The sequence below is a fragment of the Aquarana catesbeiana genome, linkage group LG12 (assembly GCF_042186555.1).
Source record: "Aquarana catesbeiana isolate 2022-GZ linkage group LG12, ASM4218655v1, whole genome shotgun sequence".
Lineage (NCBI taxonomy): Eukaryota > Metazoa > Chordata > Amphibia > Anura > Ranidae > Aquarana > Aquarana catesbeiana.
The window spans coordinates 45,277,244-45,293,265 of NC_133335.1; the positions used below are offsets into that span (position 1 = coordinate 45,277,244).

At 42.4% G+C, this 16,022-nt stretch overlaps 1 protein-coding gene across 1 annotated transcript in view; it reads left to right on the forward strand.

Annotated features, from left to right (window-relative positions):
• The window catches only part of TANC2 (tetratricopeptide repeat, ankyrin repeat and coiled-coil containing 2), a 710,755-nt gene that overhangs the window by 678,697 nt on the left and 16,036 nt on the right, over window positions 1–16,022 (forward strand). The window contains 8 exon segments of the mRNA XM_073607675.1: window positions 2,063–2,156; window positions 2,375–2,508; window positions 2,590–2,713; window positions 6,813–6,988; window positions 8,641–8,773; window positions 9,539–9,568; window positions 12,762–12,853; window positions 14,063–14,209. Of these exon segments, the coding sequence (XP_073463776.1) occupies window positions 2,063–2,156; window positions 2,375–2,508; window positions 2,590–2,713; window positions 6,813–6,988; window positions 8,641–8,773; window positions 9,539–9,568; window positions 12,762–12,853; window positions 14,063–14,209 (930 nt within the window).

Here is a 16,022-nt window from a genome sequence, read left to right on the forward strand (position 1 = left end):
TGCAATTTAGGTGTGATCCAACCGTGAAGCAGGATGACGCCAGGTCAGGAAGACGTCATCTGCACCTGTCAATGAATTCTGAATGATTTCAGATGTCTCAAACTGATTTCAAACTAATGCCACTTACACAAGCCCAAAGCCTATCAACACAAGCTTTGTGTGAAAATGACTGCACTCAATTCTTATTTCACAGCTCTATACTCATCACTGTATTTCCGATCCTTAGTCAGGTGTGTGCATTGTTCCATAGAGAACAATGCACCTGTGTTCAGATCATTCAAAAAGTGCTGTACGAGAGGCCTACAGAAGAAATCTCATTTTGGTTTCTATGGCTGCTTCATTCATCTATGTCCCAGTGTGGATATAGCACTTAGCCCCATGCTTTGAGGTGGAACACAGGTTGAGATTCAGAGACTGACAGCATGTCCCCCCATCTTTGACAACACTATCTAAAGGAGACGGAAGCTTTCATTGTTGGCTCTTGTCTCCCTCTCTCTGCGTTTTTTCCGAGACAAGTGTGATCACTTGAATGCAGGGGGAAGGGGGCACACCATTGTAGGAATGCCAGGGTAGAGCTGTGCCTGTGCTGTTGACATGTGCTCAGTCTGTGTATGTGCAGGCAGAGGCTGGGGGTGCCAGAACAAAGCTCCGCTTTCTAATGCACTATACAGATTGTGGCTAATTAGTAAGTTTGCTTTGTTTAAGTTTTTAGTACAGTGAATAGCCTTTCAATATTATTTAATGTAGTAGTGACAGCTGTGCTCTGCCACTGCTCCTAAGGGTAACGCCCACAAATTTGGCTCCTGTGAGGGGAAGAGCAGAGAGGGAAGAGACAAAAGCTAGAAAATGATTGCAGTCGATACAAGATCTTTATATGTTGCTCTGCCTGTAATTTTAAAGGTATCATGACAGTTCTTCTTTAATCTTCTGAAATGTTTTCTCATCCATTTTTTTAAATTAAGTTCTCCTATACATAAAATAAGTTATGATGTATTGTGGGTGCAATGGCCCTTTTATGCAGCGTGCACACGAGCAGACTTTTCGACCGGACTGGTCCGACGGACAATCCAATTGTGTGTGGGCTTCATTGGACCTTCAGCTGAATTTTCCAGTCGAAAATCTGGCGGACTTTAGATTTGAAACACGCTTCAAATCTTTCCAACGGATTCGAGTCCGGTCGAAAAATCCGCTCGTCTGTATGCTAGTCCGACAGACGAAAACTCACGCTAGGGCAGCTATTGGCTACTGGCTATCAACTTCCTTATTTTAGTCCGGTCGTACGTCATCACGTACGAATCCGTCGGACTTTTGTGTGATTGTGTGTAGGCAAGTCCGTTCGTTCAAAAGTCCGTCGGAAGTCCGTCAAAAACCCAATGAATGTCCGCCGGAATGGCCGTCGGACTTTTGTTGCCGAAAAGTCCGCTCGTGTGTATGCGGTCTTAGTTGTAATATTTGGAGTGGTGTGTCACTGAACTCCCAGCTGCATGCGTTTTTTATTGCAGTAAAATTATTTTGTACTGATGCCGCTTTTTAATATCTGAGGAACCTTGTCAGGGCTCCTGGGATGACCGTTTGTGATGAGGTGAACTAATAGGATTCCTTATCACAGTAAAAGTTTCTTTTTGTTTAGGACAGCAGCCAATGGGGTTGATTTACTAAAGGCAAACTCACTTTGCACTACAAGTGCACTTGTAAGTGCAGTCGCTGTAGATCTGAGGGGAAGCTCTGCTGATTTTATCATCCAATCATGTACAAGCAAAAATGCTGTTTTTTTTTATTTTCCCTGCATGTCCCCCTCAGATCTACAACGACTGCACTTCCAAGTGCATTTGCAGTGCAATGTGGATTTACCTTTAGTAAATGACCCCCAATGTGTTTTAGGGGTCGATTTTTCCCTGTGCTGAAGAAGTTGTTTCACATCATGTCCTTTCTTGCATTTCAGTGTGGGAAAGAATTTGGTAAAACAAACTGACTGGGGAACGCACACCTCGTGACGTAGATTCAGTTTTTTGGGTTCGTTTGATTTTTGATGCTATTTAGCATCTGTCTTTTATTTTTTCAGATTGTTTCTTACCTCCTGGACTTACCAGAAAAGGATGAAGAAGAGGAAGAGAGAGCTCAGATCAACAGCTTTGATAGTCTGTGGGGGGAGACGGGTGAGTGCTGAGGCTGTGCGCTCTTTAGGGAGTTTTATTGGAGCTGAAATATGACGTTATCTACACTTCACTGATGCTGGAATCTGTTCAGTGTAATGTATTTACGTCAGTCATTGTTATATCATTTGTTTTCTGTCCCTTTTTCTCTTTTTATTATTTATTTCTCTATTCTATACATTTTTTACATACCTATTCATATTATCAACGTCTTCTTACAGCTCTTACAGCTGCTGCAGGCCGTGGAAAGCTGGAGGTTTGCCGCCTATTGTTAGAACAAGGGGCTGCCGTATCCCAACCTAACCGGAGAGGCGTTGTTCCAATATTTAGTGCCGTCCGACAGGGACATTGGCAGGTAACAATGCAGATGGTCACTTTGTCTTTTATAGCTAAATAATTGATGGATACAAAGACTGACCAGTTCTTTCTTTCACAGATTGTTGATTTGCTGCTTACACATGGTGCAGATGTTAGCATGGCAGACAAGCAGGGCCGTACTCCATTAATGACCGCTGCTTCAGAAGGACATGTTGCCACTGTGGATTTTCTGCTGGCACAAGGTTAGTAAAGCCATGTAGTGGTAGTGGAGCTGTCCCAGGGCCGCAGATTCGATTTGAACAGCAAAGCTGGGAATTAGGAGTTACATGTTAACGTGTATGTAAACCTTTATAAGGAACTTTTTCTAATTTGCTGCCCTTTGGTCTGTAAAATATACCATTGAAAGTGTTTGTTATATCTGTTCAATGAGTGCAAAAATACCTGTCAATTCTGCCCTAAATCCAATGAGCTTCTAACCTCCTTTAATGAGCTGACAATGCTGCACTGAAATCGCGAACAATGCTGTGCTTCCTGTGTTACATAAATGAGGAGGTGTTCTATAGTCCTAACACGCTTCCTGATCTAGGGTGACAGCACAGCTGCTCCATGGATACAGAATTGTAACCTTCGGGCAGACAATATATTACCAGGAGAATCACAGAAAACAATGCAGACATCACATCTAAGAATGGGTGAGCTGCAGTATACACTGATCAACCAAAACATTATGACTACCCACCTAATATTGATCCATCAAGGCATGGACTCCACTAGACCTTTGAAGGTATCTAGCACCAAGTCATCAGTGGCAGATTCTTTGGGTCCTGTAAGTTGCAAGGAGGAGCCTCTATTAATTTGACTTCCTTTAGTGCATCCTGGTGTCTTCTTTTCCTCAGGTAAGCGACACACACGTACCCGGCCATCCATACAATGTAAAAGAATGTGATTCCTCAGACCAGGCCACCTTCTTTCATTGCTCCGTGGTCCAGTTCTGATGCTCACATGCCCATTGTAGGTGCTTTTGGCTGTGGACACGGGTCAGGATGGGCACCCTAACCAGTCTGTGGCTACACTGCCCCATACACAACAAAACTGCAATGCACTGTGTGTTCTGACACCTTTCTATCAGAACCAGCATTACCTTTCCAGCAATTTGAGCTACAGTAGCTCTTCATCTGGATTGGACTACACAGGCCAGACTTCATTACACACACATCAATGAGTCAATGAGCCGCCCATGACCCTGTTGCTTGTTTTCCAACCTTGGACTACATTTGGTCAGTCCTGACCACTGCAGACCGGGCACTTCCTACAAGAGTTGCAGTTTTGGGGTTGCTCTGATGTCTGGCCCTTTACAATTTGGCCCTCAAAGTTGCTCAAATCCCTAAAGGGGTTGTAAACCTTCTTTTTTTCTTTTCACCTTAATGCATCCTATGCAAAAAACACCTGACAGTGAACGGCCCCCTAGCCCCTCCGTTTTACTTACCTGAGCCCTGGAACTTGACCCGCTGTCTCTCTGCCCGGGGTTCTCGGCTCTTGATTGGATAGATTGATAGCAGTGCAGCCATTGGCTCCCGCTGCTGTCAATCAAATCCAATGACGCGTGCGCCGGGGGGGCGGGGCCAAGTCATACATTCGGTGGCTATGGACGCTGAATGCTGGACTCGGGAGCGTGCCCGCAAGGTAACTCCCTTGGGAAAGCGCTTCTTCTAGGGGGTTATCTGATGTGGGGAGGAGCCACGAGAGCCGCTGGGGGACCCCAGAAGATGAGGTTGGGGGCCACTCTGTGCAAAACAAGCTGCACAGTGGAGGTAAGTATGATCTTGTCTGTTTGTTCCACTTTCAACACATTAACATCAGGGACAATATGTTCACTTGCTGACTAATATATCCCACCCACTTTCAGGTGCCATTGTAATGAGATAATCAATGTTATTCATGTTACCCGTCAGTGGTCATAATGTTATGGCTGATTGATGTCACATTTTTTATTTGGGTTTAGATACACTAACCCAACCATGCTTTGAACAAACTGCTGAAGTTTGTGTGTTGTGCACATGGCACACATCAGAAACAGAGTATCTCAATTATAAATTATAACTAGGCATTGTGGAACATTTCTATACAAAAATTCTACACACCAAAAAAAAAGTCTGTATATGCACAATCAGGTCAAGGATTAATAAACGGTGAAATATATTTTTATGTTATGTTCAGATAATATTAAATCTGTGGAAGTCAAATGACAGAGACACTAAAAAACAAAAGCAAACAGTATGTCATAAATTTGGTTACCCAAAGATGCACCTGAATGCTTTGAGGGATTCGGCGTAAATTGCAGGCGTATTTCTGTGCCCAGGAGACACAGCTGCTGCCCATAGTAATGAATGGCTGTACACAGATTTACATTGTGTTTGCAAGTACTCACTTAAAGGGCTTTTATGTCTTCCAGGATTTACGAGATTTCATAGGCATAGTGCATACCTGCGCACAGCCATTCATTACTAAGCATGTAGAAATGAGCCCTACATTTTGGACGGATGTCTCAAACGGCCGGTGTGCATGAAGCCTTACTGAATCCACACAGAGCACTCTGTCTATCTTATAACAAATTCTGTGCTATGTTTAAGGGCCAGTTCACACCATAGAAACGCAGACCAGATGCGTTCCAGATGCTTTTCTGCATGTGTGTTTTTGATGCAGTCCAGTGCATCCCCCCCCCCTCTTTTTTTTTTAACCTTAAAGCGGAGTTCCACCCAAAAATGGAAGTTCCGCTTTAAGTGACCCCCTGACATGCCACATTTGGCATGTCATTTGTTTTTTTTGGGGGGGGGGGGGGGGGGAGTGGATACCCTCTTTTTAGAGGCATCCAGTGCCCACTTATTCCCGGGGCGCCGCAAGGAAGTTCACCTCTCCCCCTCCCTCCCTGCAATCTTCTGGGAGAGGTCACAGGTCCCAGAAGATTGCCCGGCCAATTACAGCGCAGCTCGCACATACGCAGTGCTTCACAGCCGGGCGCCCACAGTTACAATACCGGCGCCACAGAGAGGAGTGGGGCTTCGTTTGCCCACATGGCTGGACCGTGGGACAGGTGAGTGTCCGATTATTAAATGTCAGCAGCTCCACTTTTTGTGACTTTTAAATGGGTCGAACTCCGCTTTAAGGACCAGTCCACACCACATGTAGTCCAGTGCGTTTTTTTTTTTTTTTTCTGCATCAAAAACGCATGTAAAGTAGGTTATATGGTTTTCAGTGGCATAGTTCACACCAGTTCCAGTGCATTCCATTTGCAGAAAAGCATCTGGAACACATCCGGACTGTGTTTTTATGCTGTGAACTGACCCTATATAAGGACATGTGTGTTACAGTGCATTCTTTTGTGCGTTTAGAGCGTTCCGGTAGAGTCCAGTGCAGGAACAATGCAGCATGTTCTACTTTTTTTTTCTGGAACGCACTGGAACTGCAAGCACTGGTGTGAACTATGCCATTGAAAACCATATAACCTACTTTCCATGTGTTTTTGATGCAGAAAAAAACGCACTGGGCTGCATGTGGTGTGAACTGGCCCTAGTAGAATGCAGTTTAATCATTTCTAATAGCAGTAAACAAACTCTAGGACATTCTATTTGCTTCAGATGGTTTTTGAATGTTTCTGTCATGTTACCTTCCCAAATATAATAATATTCTCTTTTAATATTAAACATGATGATTAAATATATTTCATTATTTATTATCCTTGATCTGAATGTGTACATACAAATTTGACTTTGCTGTGTAGGAATTTGTAGAAAAATGTTCCACAACACTTAGTAGTAACTTATAATTAACTTGGTTTTAGATGTACTTTGGTTTTGTACAGAATTTCCTTCTTTATCTTTTAAGGTCAAAGGCTAAAAAATATAACTTTTCAAAAATCGTTATTGTCTGCTAATTAGGAAATACAGTACAACATATTATAATTGCTGCTTTCTGCCAGCAGGTGGAGTTGTAGGCTCCTGTTAAATGTTTTGTTTGCTTCTTTAATGAAACAAGCCTGTTATTATAAATAGCTCAATGCCTCATCAGTAGTGACTTATCCCTTATGTGGGATGTTTTAATTAAATTGTTTGTCAAAAAAATTTGCTCTCTTGTGCCGTCCTTTTAGATTACCAGTAGTGGTCTGGGAGTAGTTTGTCATGTAGTAAATGTATGTTTATACATATCTCCCCAAACTTTAGCTTCCCTCTAAACAAGGTTTTAAAGCCCGACGGTGACCTTCTTAGGCTTCACAGCCTGCATTGTAGTAGGCTGAAGCAATAATTTTAGATTCCTTTTGTAATTATAATTTATTACCCCTTTTAGGAGCTTCCATAGGCCTCATGGATAAAGAGGGTCTGACAGCTTTAAGCTGGGCCTGTCTGAAGGGACACCTTCCTGTGGTGAGATCACTGGTGGAAAATGGAGCAGCCACTGACCATGCTGATAAGAACGGACGTACGCCCCTGGATCTCGCAGCCTTCTATGGGGATGCTGATGTGGTGAGTAATCCATGTGATATAATAATCTGACATACTAATTTCTTCCCTCTATTCCCCACTATTAGATAAATCTGACACAGATAAACCAACCTACACTCAGAGATGGGAGGAGGACCTGGAACACACCCTGGATATTGTAGAATGGTCGAAAACCTGGTTGACAACTAAGTCATCCTCCCCTAATATTATAGCGATGGAAACCAAATATAAAGTATTAACCATCTGGTACCTTGTACCAGCTAGGATAGTTAAATATATTCCAACCTACTCTGCTCTATGTTTCCGAGGTTGTACAATTCTGGGTACGCACATGCAGATTTGGTGGTCCTGTCCAATAGCACAGACATTCTGGAAAGAAATCTTTACATACGCCTCCAAAATGTTTGTAGTACCCTTACAACCTAACCTCATCACGGCACTACTCAACCTCAAACCAGATTGGCTGAGACAAAACAAAAAATGAACAATGCCATGATTCACTCTAAAATGGTGGCTGTTGAACATAACCAAGTTCCCAAATTTCATAAAATATGGCAGCCTTGGATTAAACATTACCTACCGTCATCTTTTAATGACTCAGTCCTAATGCCGTGGTAGTTGATTTGAAATTACATTGACCATACTATACCTCGCTGTGACTCTTGGATCAACCTGATGGACCCCTCTCTGCTCTTCACTTTCCTTCTTTCTATTCTTTCTTTCATTCTCTTTTACGATTTTGAAGCTCCTCAAATTACAGATTACAGCATTATACCCTACAGTCACCCCATCAACTCTTGTTTGTTCAGGAAATTTTCACATTTTAGTGACCACCTTCTAACAGTTTGATGACAATACATCAGATCTTATTTAACTGTCTATCTATTGTTTTGTACTCTTACCAAATTACTTAATCCTGAATAACATTGTATTTGCCATTATACGTTATATAATATATCTGTATTGTGTATTTAATTGTACTAAATAAAATATTTTTTGAAAAGAAAAAATAAATCTGATATACATCGGTAGCATAGAGTAAGGAGATGTATATTAATAGGATATAGAAGACAGATTTGCTTAGTAGGTAGTAGCTTATAATGGCCTGGCAGTTGCCACGATTGGGCTAGGTCACGTCAGCTATTAGATAGACGGATCTCTAACCAGAACAACGGGTGCCAATGGATCTATCGATTCTTGCTTGCACTCCAAAGCAGAACCCTGTGTGATCTTCTTTCAGACCTGCTTTGTACACACAAAATAAGGGAAAATAACGTATTACAGCTGCTTGTGGAGGCCTTCCAACGCGTTAGATAAATTTTGTATCCTGGAACAAGCGCCTTATATACCCTGGAAGTGCTCAGTATCATGGCCTTGTTAACCCAGTGTGGTCTGTTTCTTGAAAGCATTGCGTGATTCTGTTCAGGCACTTGCATTTAAAGGGCTGTGATCCCACTGTACTCTGTATAATATCCATTAGATTGATGAACAATGCATATAGAACGTATCTGTACTTCAGTGTTCAGTAAGAAGACTAGCTCCCATTGGAAGTCTCCCTCCTGCTGCAGCCAATTACACCTCAGTACACTTTTCTTTCCACCAATATGTACAGACCAGTTACCAGCACTTTACCAAGTCCTGATGACGTTCATTCTGCTCCTGTTTGTTTACAGGTCCAGTTTCTGGTGGACCATGGTGCAATGATCGAGCACGTGGATTATAGTGGAATGCGCCCACTGGACAGAGCTGTAGGTTGCAGGAACACTTCAGTTGTTGTGGCTCTTCTAAAGAAAGGAGCCAAGATAGGTAAGTGACAAAGCAGTGACATGCCGTTGCTACCTCCCTTGTCCTACAGAAAGTTTAGATGTCCAGATGTAAAGTTTCCCATTGTGTTTATTGTCAGTATAAACAGGCTTGCATGTTCTTTGTCAGCTTCAGCTTAATATTGTGAACCTTACAAGAATTAAGATCACAGAATTGCACCCCTACTGTATATTCCAAAGACCAAAACAGCGACTATTAACCATATCACTGACTAGCTTGCCAGTTTTCTAATCAGTTTCAGTGCCTGGCACAGCAGAATCCCTTTTTAGACCCAGTGCTGCCGGAATCTTTGTCGCTGCGTGTTGTAATGTCCATCACTGGTTAGCCGCGTTCTCACTGCCCCGTCACTGCTGCTTGTTGATGATCTGCTGCTCAGACATTAAGCTTCTGTGCTCGCTGCTCTCTCACTCCTGCTACATGGTTTGTTTTCTCTCCTCCGTCACTCCATCCGTTTATCGCCAATGCTCCCTCTCACTACCTCTGTGTCTGTTGCTTTTCCACACCACCCCGTTCCTTCCTGTTCTTCCTGGTCCCCAATGTTTAATTTCTTTTTTTGTTTTTAAACTCTGCACCCCCCCCCTTATGTCTGTCACGTTCACTTTTCTCTGTTCTCTCCTCTCTTATTCCAACTTGTCCTCCATCTCTTTGCCTACTTATCCTCCAAATTTGATTCCATTGATCACTCGGCACACACCTTCTTTCTCCCTCTGTTTTGTTATCCACTCTGACCTTCTTTGCTGCTTTAAGGCTGTCAGACCTTACCAAGCCGACCCAAAGGTTAGAACTTGCTCTCTCTTCACAGCTTTGCTCCGCATGCTTACTCACCAGTTACGCACATGGACCGAGCACTAGAAATAGCTCAAGCACTGACTAAGTTTAAATTGCACTTACCCCATTTGTGTAATATACCGTCCACCGGTTTCCCAAGGGTTTTCTTCATTTGGAAATATTATTTTGGAGCGCTACTCTGGCTGCTCCTGTGTCGATATAGGTCCCCCTAGTGGCCATATTGTAGTCTCTATTTATACGAGGACACAGTCATGGATTCAGCTGATTTTACCATAAGGCCCCTTTCACAGGGCCATTCCGTATGTTCGTTTTTCATCCATCCGATGACGGATGAAAAAAACAGACATACGTGTATCTCTATGGGATAGCGAACGTTAGCGGATGATCATCTGCTGACATCCTAAGTGAAAATCTTTCTTTTTTCAATGTTTGGAATCCATTCATATTTTTAAATATAGATATGTTAACTTTCAAATTATATTTTGATAAATATCAGGGGACATTATAGAAAGTGCTGAGGTTTGTAGACTTGGGATAATGTTAAAAACTATTTTTTAGGAAAGAGTAAGTGAACTGTACAGCGATTTGCATTCCTTATCGGCGATTTGCATTCCTTATCTCTGAGCGGCTATGACAGCCGTTACCGACAGGCCATTCAGTCTCTGTACCACGGATTTCAAGTAATGGCCAAGACTTCACACAGCGTGGGCTCTCCCAGAAAGACTGCAGGAAGCACTTGGGAAATGTAATGTGTACGTTACATTTACCCTTTGTAGCTTCCTGCGCTTGCTGTGCCTGCTGTTCACCTGAGGCTCACATGCAACATTTCACTGGAAGTGTTCAGCTGCATAGAATGTCTATGGAGATTTCCTGTCCAGTTCCTGCCTTCTGCTCAATGTAAACTCTGCAGCCACTAAGTGAACATCAGGAGAGCTGAGATTTTTCCTGCAGCATATCAAGGCCACCACTGGGATAAGTGTAACTTACACGTTACACTTGCCTCTCCCCCCAAGCACTGTAGTAGAAAATGTTAGTATTAGTATTAGTAATAAGCGTATGGGCTCACGACCATCCCTGAGTAATTAGAACTTAAGGCTTACACGTTATGTGATTTGTGAATGGGTGGATGAATGAAAGGTCCTCCCCCCCATTCATAGATCGTGTTTCATTCATAGAAGCTGCAGTATCAGCTTCTACGAATGGAGGAGCTGGGTGGTAAGGGTTGGCATAGTCAGGCACTCCTGATATGAGCCTGTGACAACTCCCACAGTTCTATCAACTATCCATCGATGGTGGAGGATCTCACCTAACAGTAGAGGCAACAGCACAAGGGACATATCCTACTGACTGTAAGGGATGTCCCTTGGGCTGATTGTTGTGGTTTAGGACAGCACTTTAAGATTAATGTTTTACAAATAAAGTAATGCTTGACAATAAGAATGAGTTGACTTTTTAAACACATTAGTTCTCTAAATATACCCAGGGACAACTGGAAATTCTGCAAATATCACCATACTACTCTTTTTCTATCCCTGTGGTTTAACCTCTTGCTGACCAGGTGTGGTTTCTGTGCAGAGCGTGCTCACTCTGGTTATGATCAGAAACCAGCAGGATGGGCTTCCGATCATATGACAGCCCATCACAGTGATCACTTGATCGGATGTCTGTCCTGCCTCCGGCATAAAGACCCTGTTAAAGGGCTGCTAAAAGGGGTCAGGAGGGTATTAGAACTCTCATCAAAGGCCCATACTAGTGCTAACATTGCTTGTTTATAATCATCCTGTCTGTACCATTAGGTGTAGAGTGCAAAATGCCTGCAAATCCGGTCTAAGGATAAGGACAGTCAGTAGTGATGTGGAAGAGGAGGGAGACAGGACTTATTTATTTATTATGCAGGGCTTCTAGCAGTTTGTGGTTTGTTTTACTAGTGATTACATGAGTGCAGTTCCCTATAACAATAGTAGTCATTTATGGCTCCTAGCTTTCAAGACATTGATTTGCAGATATGTGGAGCTAAGTCCTTTCTTGTAATACTTCATTCTGAACTGCATACTTGATGCTCTTTATACTGTACAATGCAGACAGGCTGAATGTAAACAAATCAATGTTTCCTGGGATGACAGCTCTCACAGCACAGGGAGGAAAAAGCTGAGGTAAGGGGATATATTTGCAAAGCTAACATGTTTTAAAAGTGCAGTTCTCGTTTAATCCTTTTTCTAACCATAAATAGACGTGGCTTAATTTAGTCCTATAAAACCCTAAAAATTAGAGTTAACAAAAATATCTTGATGCGAATAAAAGCATGGGCGCACATTTACTAACACATTTGGCTTGTTTTAAGCTAATAATTTACTGACTGCCCTTACCTGATGGCATGTTGCTGCTTAGTGACTGTTCCTGCCCCATACAGTTAGAATCATATATTATCATATGCTGCATAGACAATCAAAGGGATATGCACAAAAGATATGTGGATTTGGCTTTTTTAATTCATTATTTTATCTGTAGACCCTGCTGGGTGTCAGTCTGACACCCTGGTGTATGTTCAGACTCATTTGTCAAAATGTCTGAATAAAAAAAAAACTGCCTTTGCTCCCCCTTTGAATTTCTAACTTCTGTTTTACATGAAAAGTATGAAACTCCAAATCTATTTGGTTGCTACTGGGATCACAGACAGTTCCTGTTTCAGATGGTTTGATAAATTTGTTTTTTTTTAGGACAACAGACACTTATTTGTGGGGTCACACTCAAACATTTTTATCACATAGGGACATACATGACCTCCTGAGAACTCTTTTCTTCCTTTCCTCTCCACATTTACAAAACTTGCTCTGGCTGAAAAAACTGGACAAATTCTACATTCTTATTCAATGGCATCAGTAAAGCGGAGAACTTGGCTATTTTTCAGCCTCTCCAGTTTATAAATGGTCCTTCTCCTTTCCCGGATATTTTAAACCACTTTCATTCAAACTGCACCTATATTTGTTCTCCTGGTCCCAGTTTTTATCCCCACCCAACATTCAGCCCTGGTCTCTCTTGTTTCACCCTGTCCTTTCTGTCTCCCATTTGTATGACCCCAATGTTGTATCTTCTTCCTTCTCTTGCTCCCCCCTCCCCCATTTGGTTCTTCCCCTTGCATTGTATTAGTTTTTTTACCCATCATGCATCCTGTACACTACAGGTCCAGCCACCTGGGCCATGGCAACGTCCAAGCCAGACATCATGATCATTCTGCTGAGTAAACTGATGGAAGAGGGAGACATGTTCTACAAGGTGAGGAGCCTGGGAGAAGCTTGGAAGATGCAAACTTAGTAAGATGGTTCAGAATGGAGGCATGTGATTTTTATGTCAGGATATAAGGTTGTTGGTGAGCTTGCAAGAAGAGAGTGGTCAGTAGCTGAGAAGAAATAGTGATATTTTAACATTTGGGGTTTCCACTTCCAGCAAGAAAATAGTCTTTTGTGTTTTACACATGTGACTTCATGTATCAAAACATATTAAAATGTCCTTCATACAGAGTACTGTAAATTAACTGTCCCAGAGCAGCCAACCCTTGGTTGGTTGCAGTGATGTAATGTAGCTGTTGGGTAAGGCCTGCTTGGTCTGTTCTACTGGCCCCATATTTTAGTTAGTCCACATACCATTCCTGAATTTTTCTTGACATCTGATCGGAATGTATTTGTATGAAAATATCCTTTGATGGAGGCTTACTTAAAAAAAACCCCAAAAAAACCCCAAACCTAATAGCATAGTTGGATGTGTATGAAGGACTTGTAAATACACTTTGCAATATCATTGTATGGCACACAAATATTTCTGAACCTCCAGTCAGATAATTGAAGTGATAGGGCTTTACTTATCACACCCAGTCCAACATTCTCTGATCTAAGTTTTTAGGTGTTGGATGACCGGTTTGTAACATGTGGGGCACTTTAGTAGATGTCTTTGCTTGGGACATTCAAACCTATACGGCTTTCTTCTAATCAGAAGGACATTCTGAAGATACTTTTGCATACATAAGCTTTGGTACTGACAGGACAGTGGGGATCTGAGAGAAAAGGCCTCCAATAGTGGCTAGAATATCAGGGACAAGGAGTTCATTATATGCTCTCTAGAAGTGGTAAATCACATTAAGGGGGCTTTGAGTGTATCAGGTAAATAGGAGGGCCTCATGGTGTCTGAATAAACAATCTTTGTTTCCTCCAGCAACCTTTTAGCCTCTCCCTTTTATTAGTCTGCTATTAAGATGGTTGCTTTAGGAAGCACAGCCAGTCATGAGGTCCTTAGTAAGGAATTGATAGAGGGTAATGTAAATGGATTTTACCCAGGCTAAGAATATGAGGAAAGCTTGTTGGGAATTGGAAAGAGTGACCATAAAAAAATAAAATAAAGACCATGTTGTAGACAGAAGTTTAATAGCTACAGGTAGTTGAACTGTTAGAGAACATAGTGTTTGTGAGTACCATGCCTTTGCTCCCTCAGAAAGGGAAAGTAAAAGAAGCAGCACAGAGATACCAATACGCCATGAAGAAATTTCCTCGTGAGGGATTTGGAGAGGATCTGAAGACTTTTCGAGAACTGAAGGTGTCACTTCTCCTCAATTTGTCCCGCTGCCGTCGGAAGATGAATGTGAGTAAAGAATTACTTATTAGATTTTCTGATCAAGTCACTAGATGTTATTATATAAGCTTGTTGGGGTGTATGATGCCTTTAAGTGCCAGTTCACACTGGGGTGGCTTCAAAGTCGCCCGACTCTATAGCCGCCCCGTATAGCACGACTTCATTGCGGCTTGCAAACGACTTCTGTAATGGAAGTCAATGCAAGTGGCTCTGAAGTCGCCTCCAAAAGGTACAGGAATCTTTTTCTAAGTCGACTTGACTTGAGTTCTATTGCACTGCATGGAGCGCGACTTGTCAGGCGGCTAAGTCGCCTGACAGGTCGGCTCAGTGTGAACCGAGCCTAAAAGTATTTTATATATGGAAAAAGGATCAGCTACTCTTGGATAACACTGTGCAAGAATTCAATTATACGGTTATCTGCTATGAACAGCTACACTACAGCCGTGATGGTGAGAACTGCAGGCAGCGGATTCTTCTCAGGAGAAATAAGGACCCTTTTGGGTGGTGTGACATTTTTTATTTGCAGTTTTTCTTCTTCAGCCATATATTGTCAACTAGTGAAAGATAATGAATGTTTATGAGCATGTTACTGCATGCAAAGATTTCCTGAGATGCTGGAAAATCACTGCATGTTTGAATTTTCATCGTTCCCTTTATTTTAGAGGAAAAGAAATAAACCTGTCACTGACTGCCCCACATTTGCTCACCTACCAAGTTAAGCTGGCCATATGTGAATCGAAATTCAGCCAATCCAACAGGGACTGGCCGATTTTCAATCTATGTATGGGGCAGCCTGGTTGTACACAAGTCAGTCTATCAATCAACAGGTACAACGAGCCTGTTAGGTTTTTGTTGCACAATCAGTGCTGCAGCTATAGAAGGGAAGTTTCACCACCCAGAATACAATAGCTCAGTGGGAAGAATTTCCCCCATCCCCATTGAATGTATGGATGGGGGAATCTGCTAATTTTTTTCGCTCAACCTGATGGTTGAGCAAACAAATATAAATCGTTTATGGCCGCCTTTAGGGAAGATCTTGGTAGGTCCCATGTTGCAGTTCAAGCCAAAAAAAGGGTAGATCTTTCACTGGCCTTTGTGTTCAGTGAGATCTGCCTGGCTGTGGCTACTCTATATGTACTGTATATACAGGTTCTTCTGTGTTGTCATCACTACTGGGAGACTTGTCATGAGGTCCTGAAAGCTAAGAGAGTACATTAGAAGCCACAGCTACTACTACTGGTTCTTGGAAGTGAACTTTTACATATTTGTGATAAACATGCTAAGTTCTATGTTAAAAAAAAAAAAATTGCCAACTTCCTTCATATGGCCATTATCATGCATCCACCAGATTCCAGCAGCAGGAATCGGCAGATTCTTGTAGCTGGAATAACCAGGCCATGCATGCGAATAGCAGTGGCAGCTATCAGCCTGTCATTCGTTTATATAGGCTGAGCAGTTGCTGCTATTCGCATGCTCTTGTCATTCCAGCTGGACGCAGCCAACTCCCTCCAGGCTTGGACATCCGTCCCTAACCACTTTGTATGCAGCTATATGCGAACAGCAGTGGCCTCTGTCAGCTGACATATTAGTTTATATAGACTGAGCGACTGCTGTTCGCATGCCCTGGTTTTTCCAGCTGCAAAAATCTGCTGATTCCTGCCGTTGGAATACGGTGGATGTTTCAAAACAGCCGTGTGAAGGAGGCCTAAAAGGAGAAGTATGGCCAAAGCTTTTTTAGCCATACTTCTGTGGGTCACAGGAGTGCACTTAGTTCTGCACTCATATGACCCAGATTCAGCCGACAGTGGGCTTTCAGGCAAAA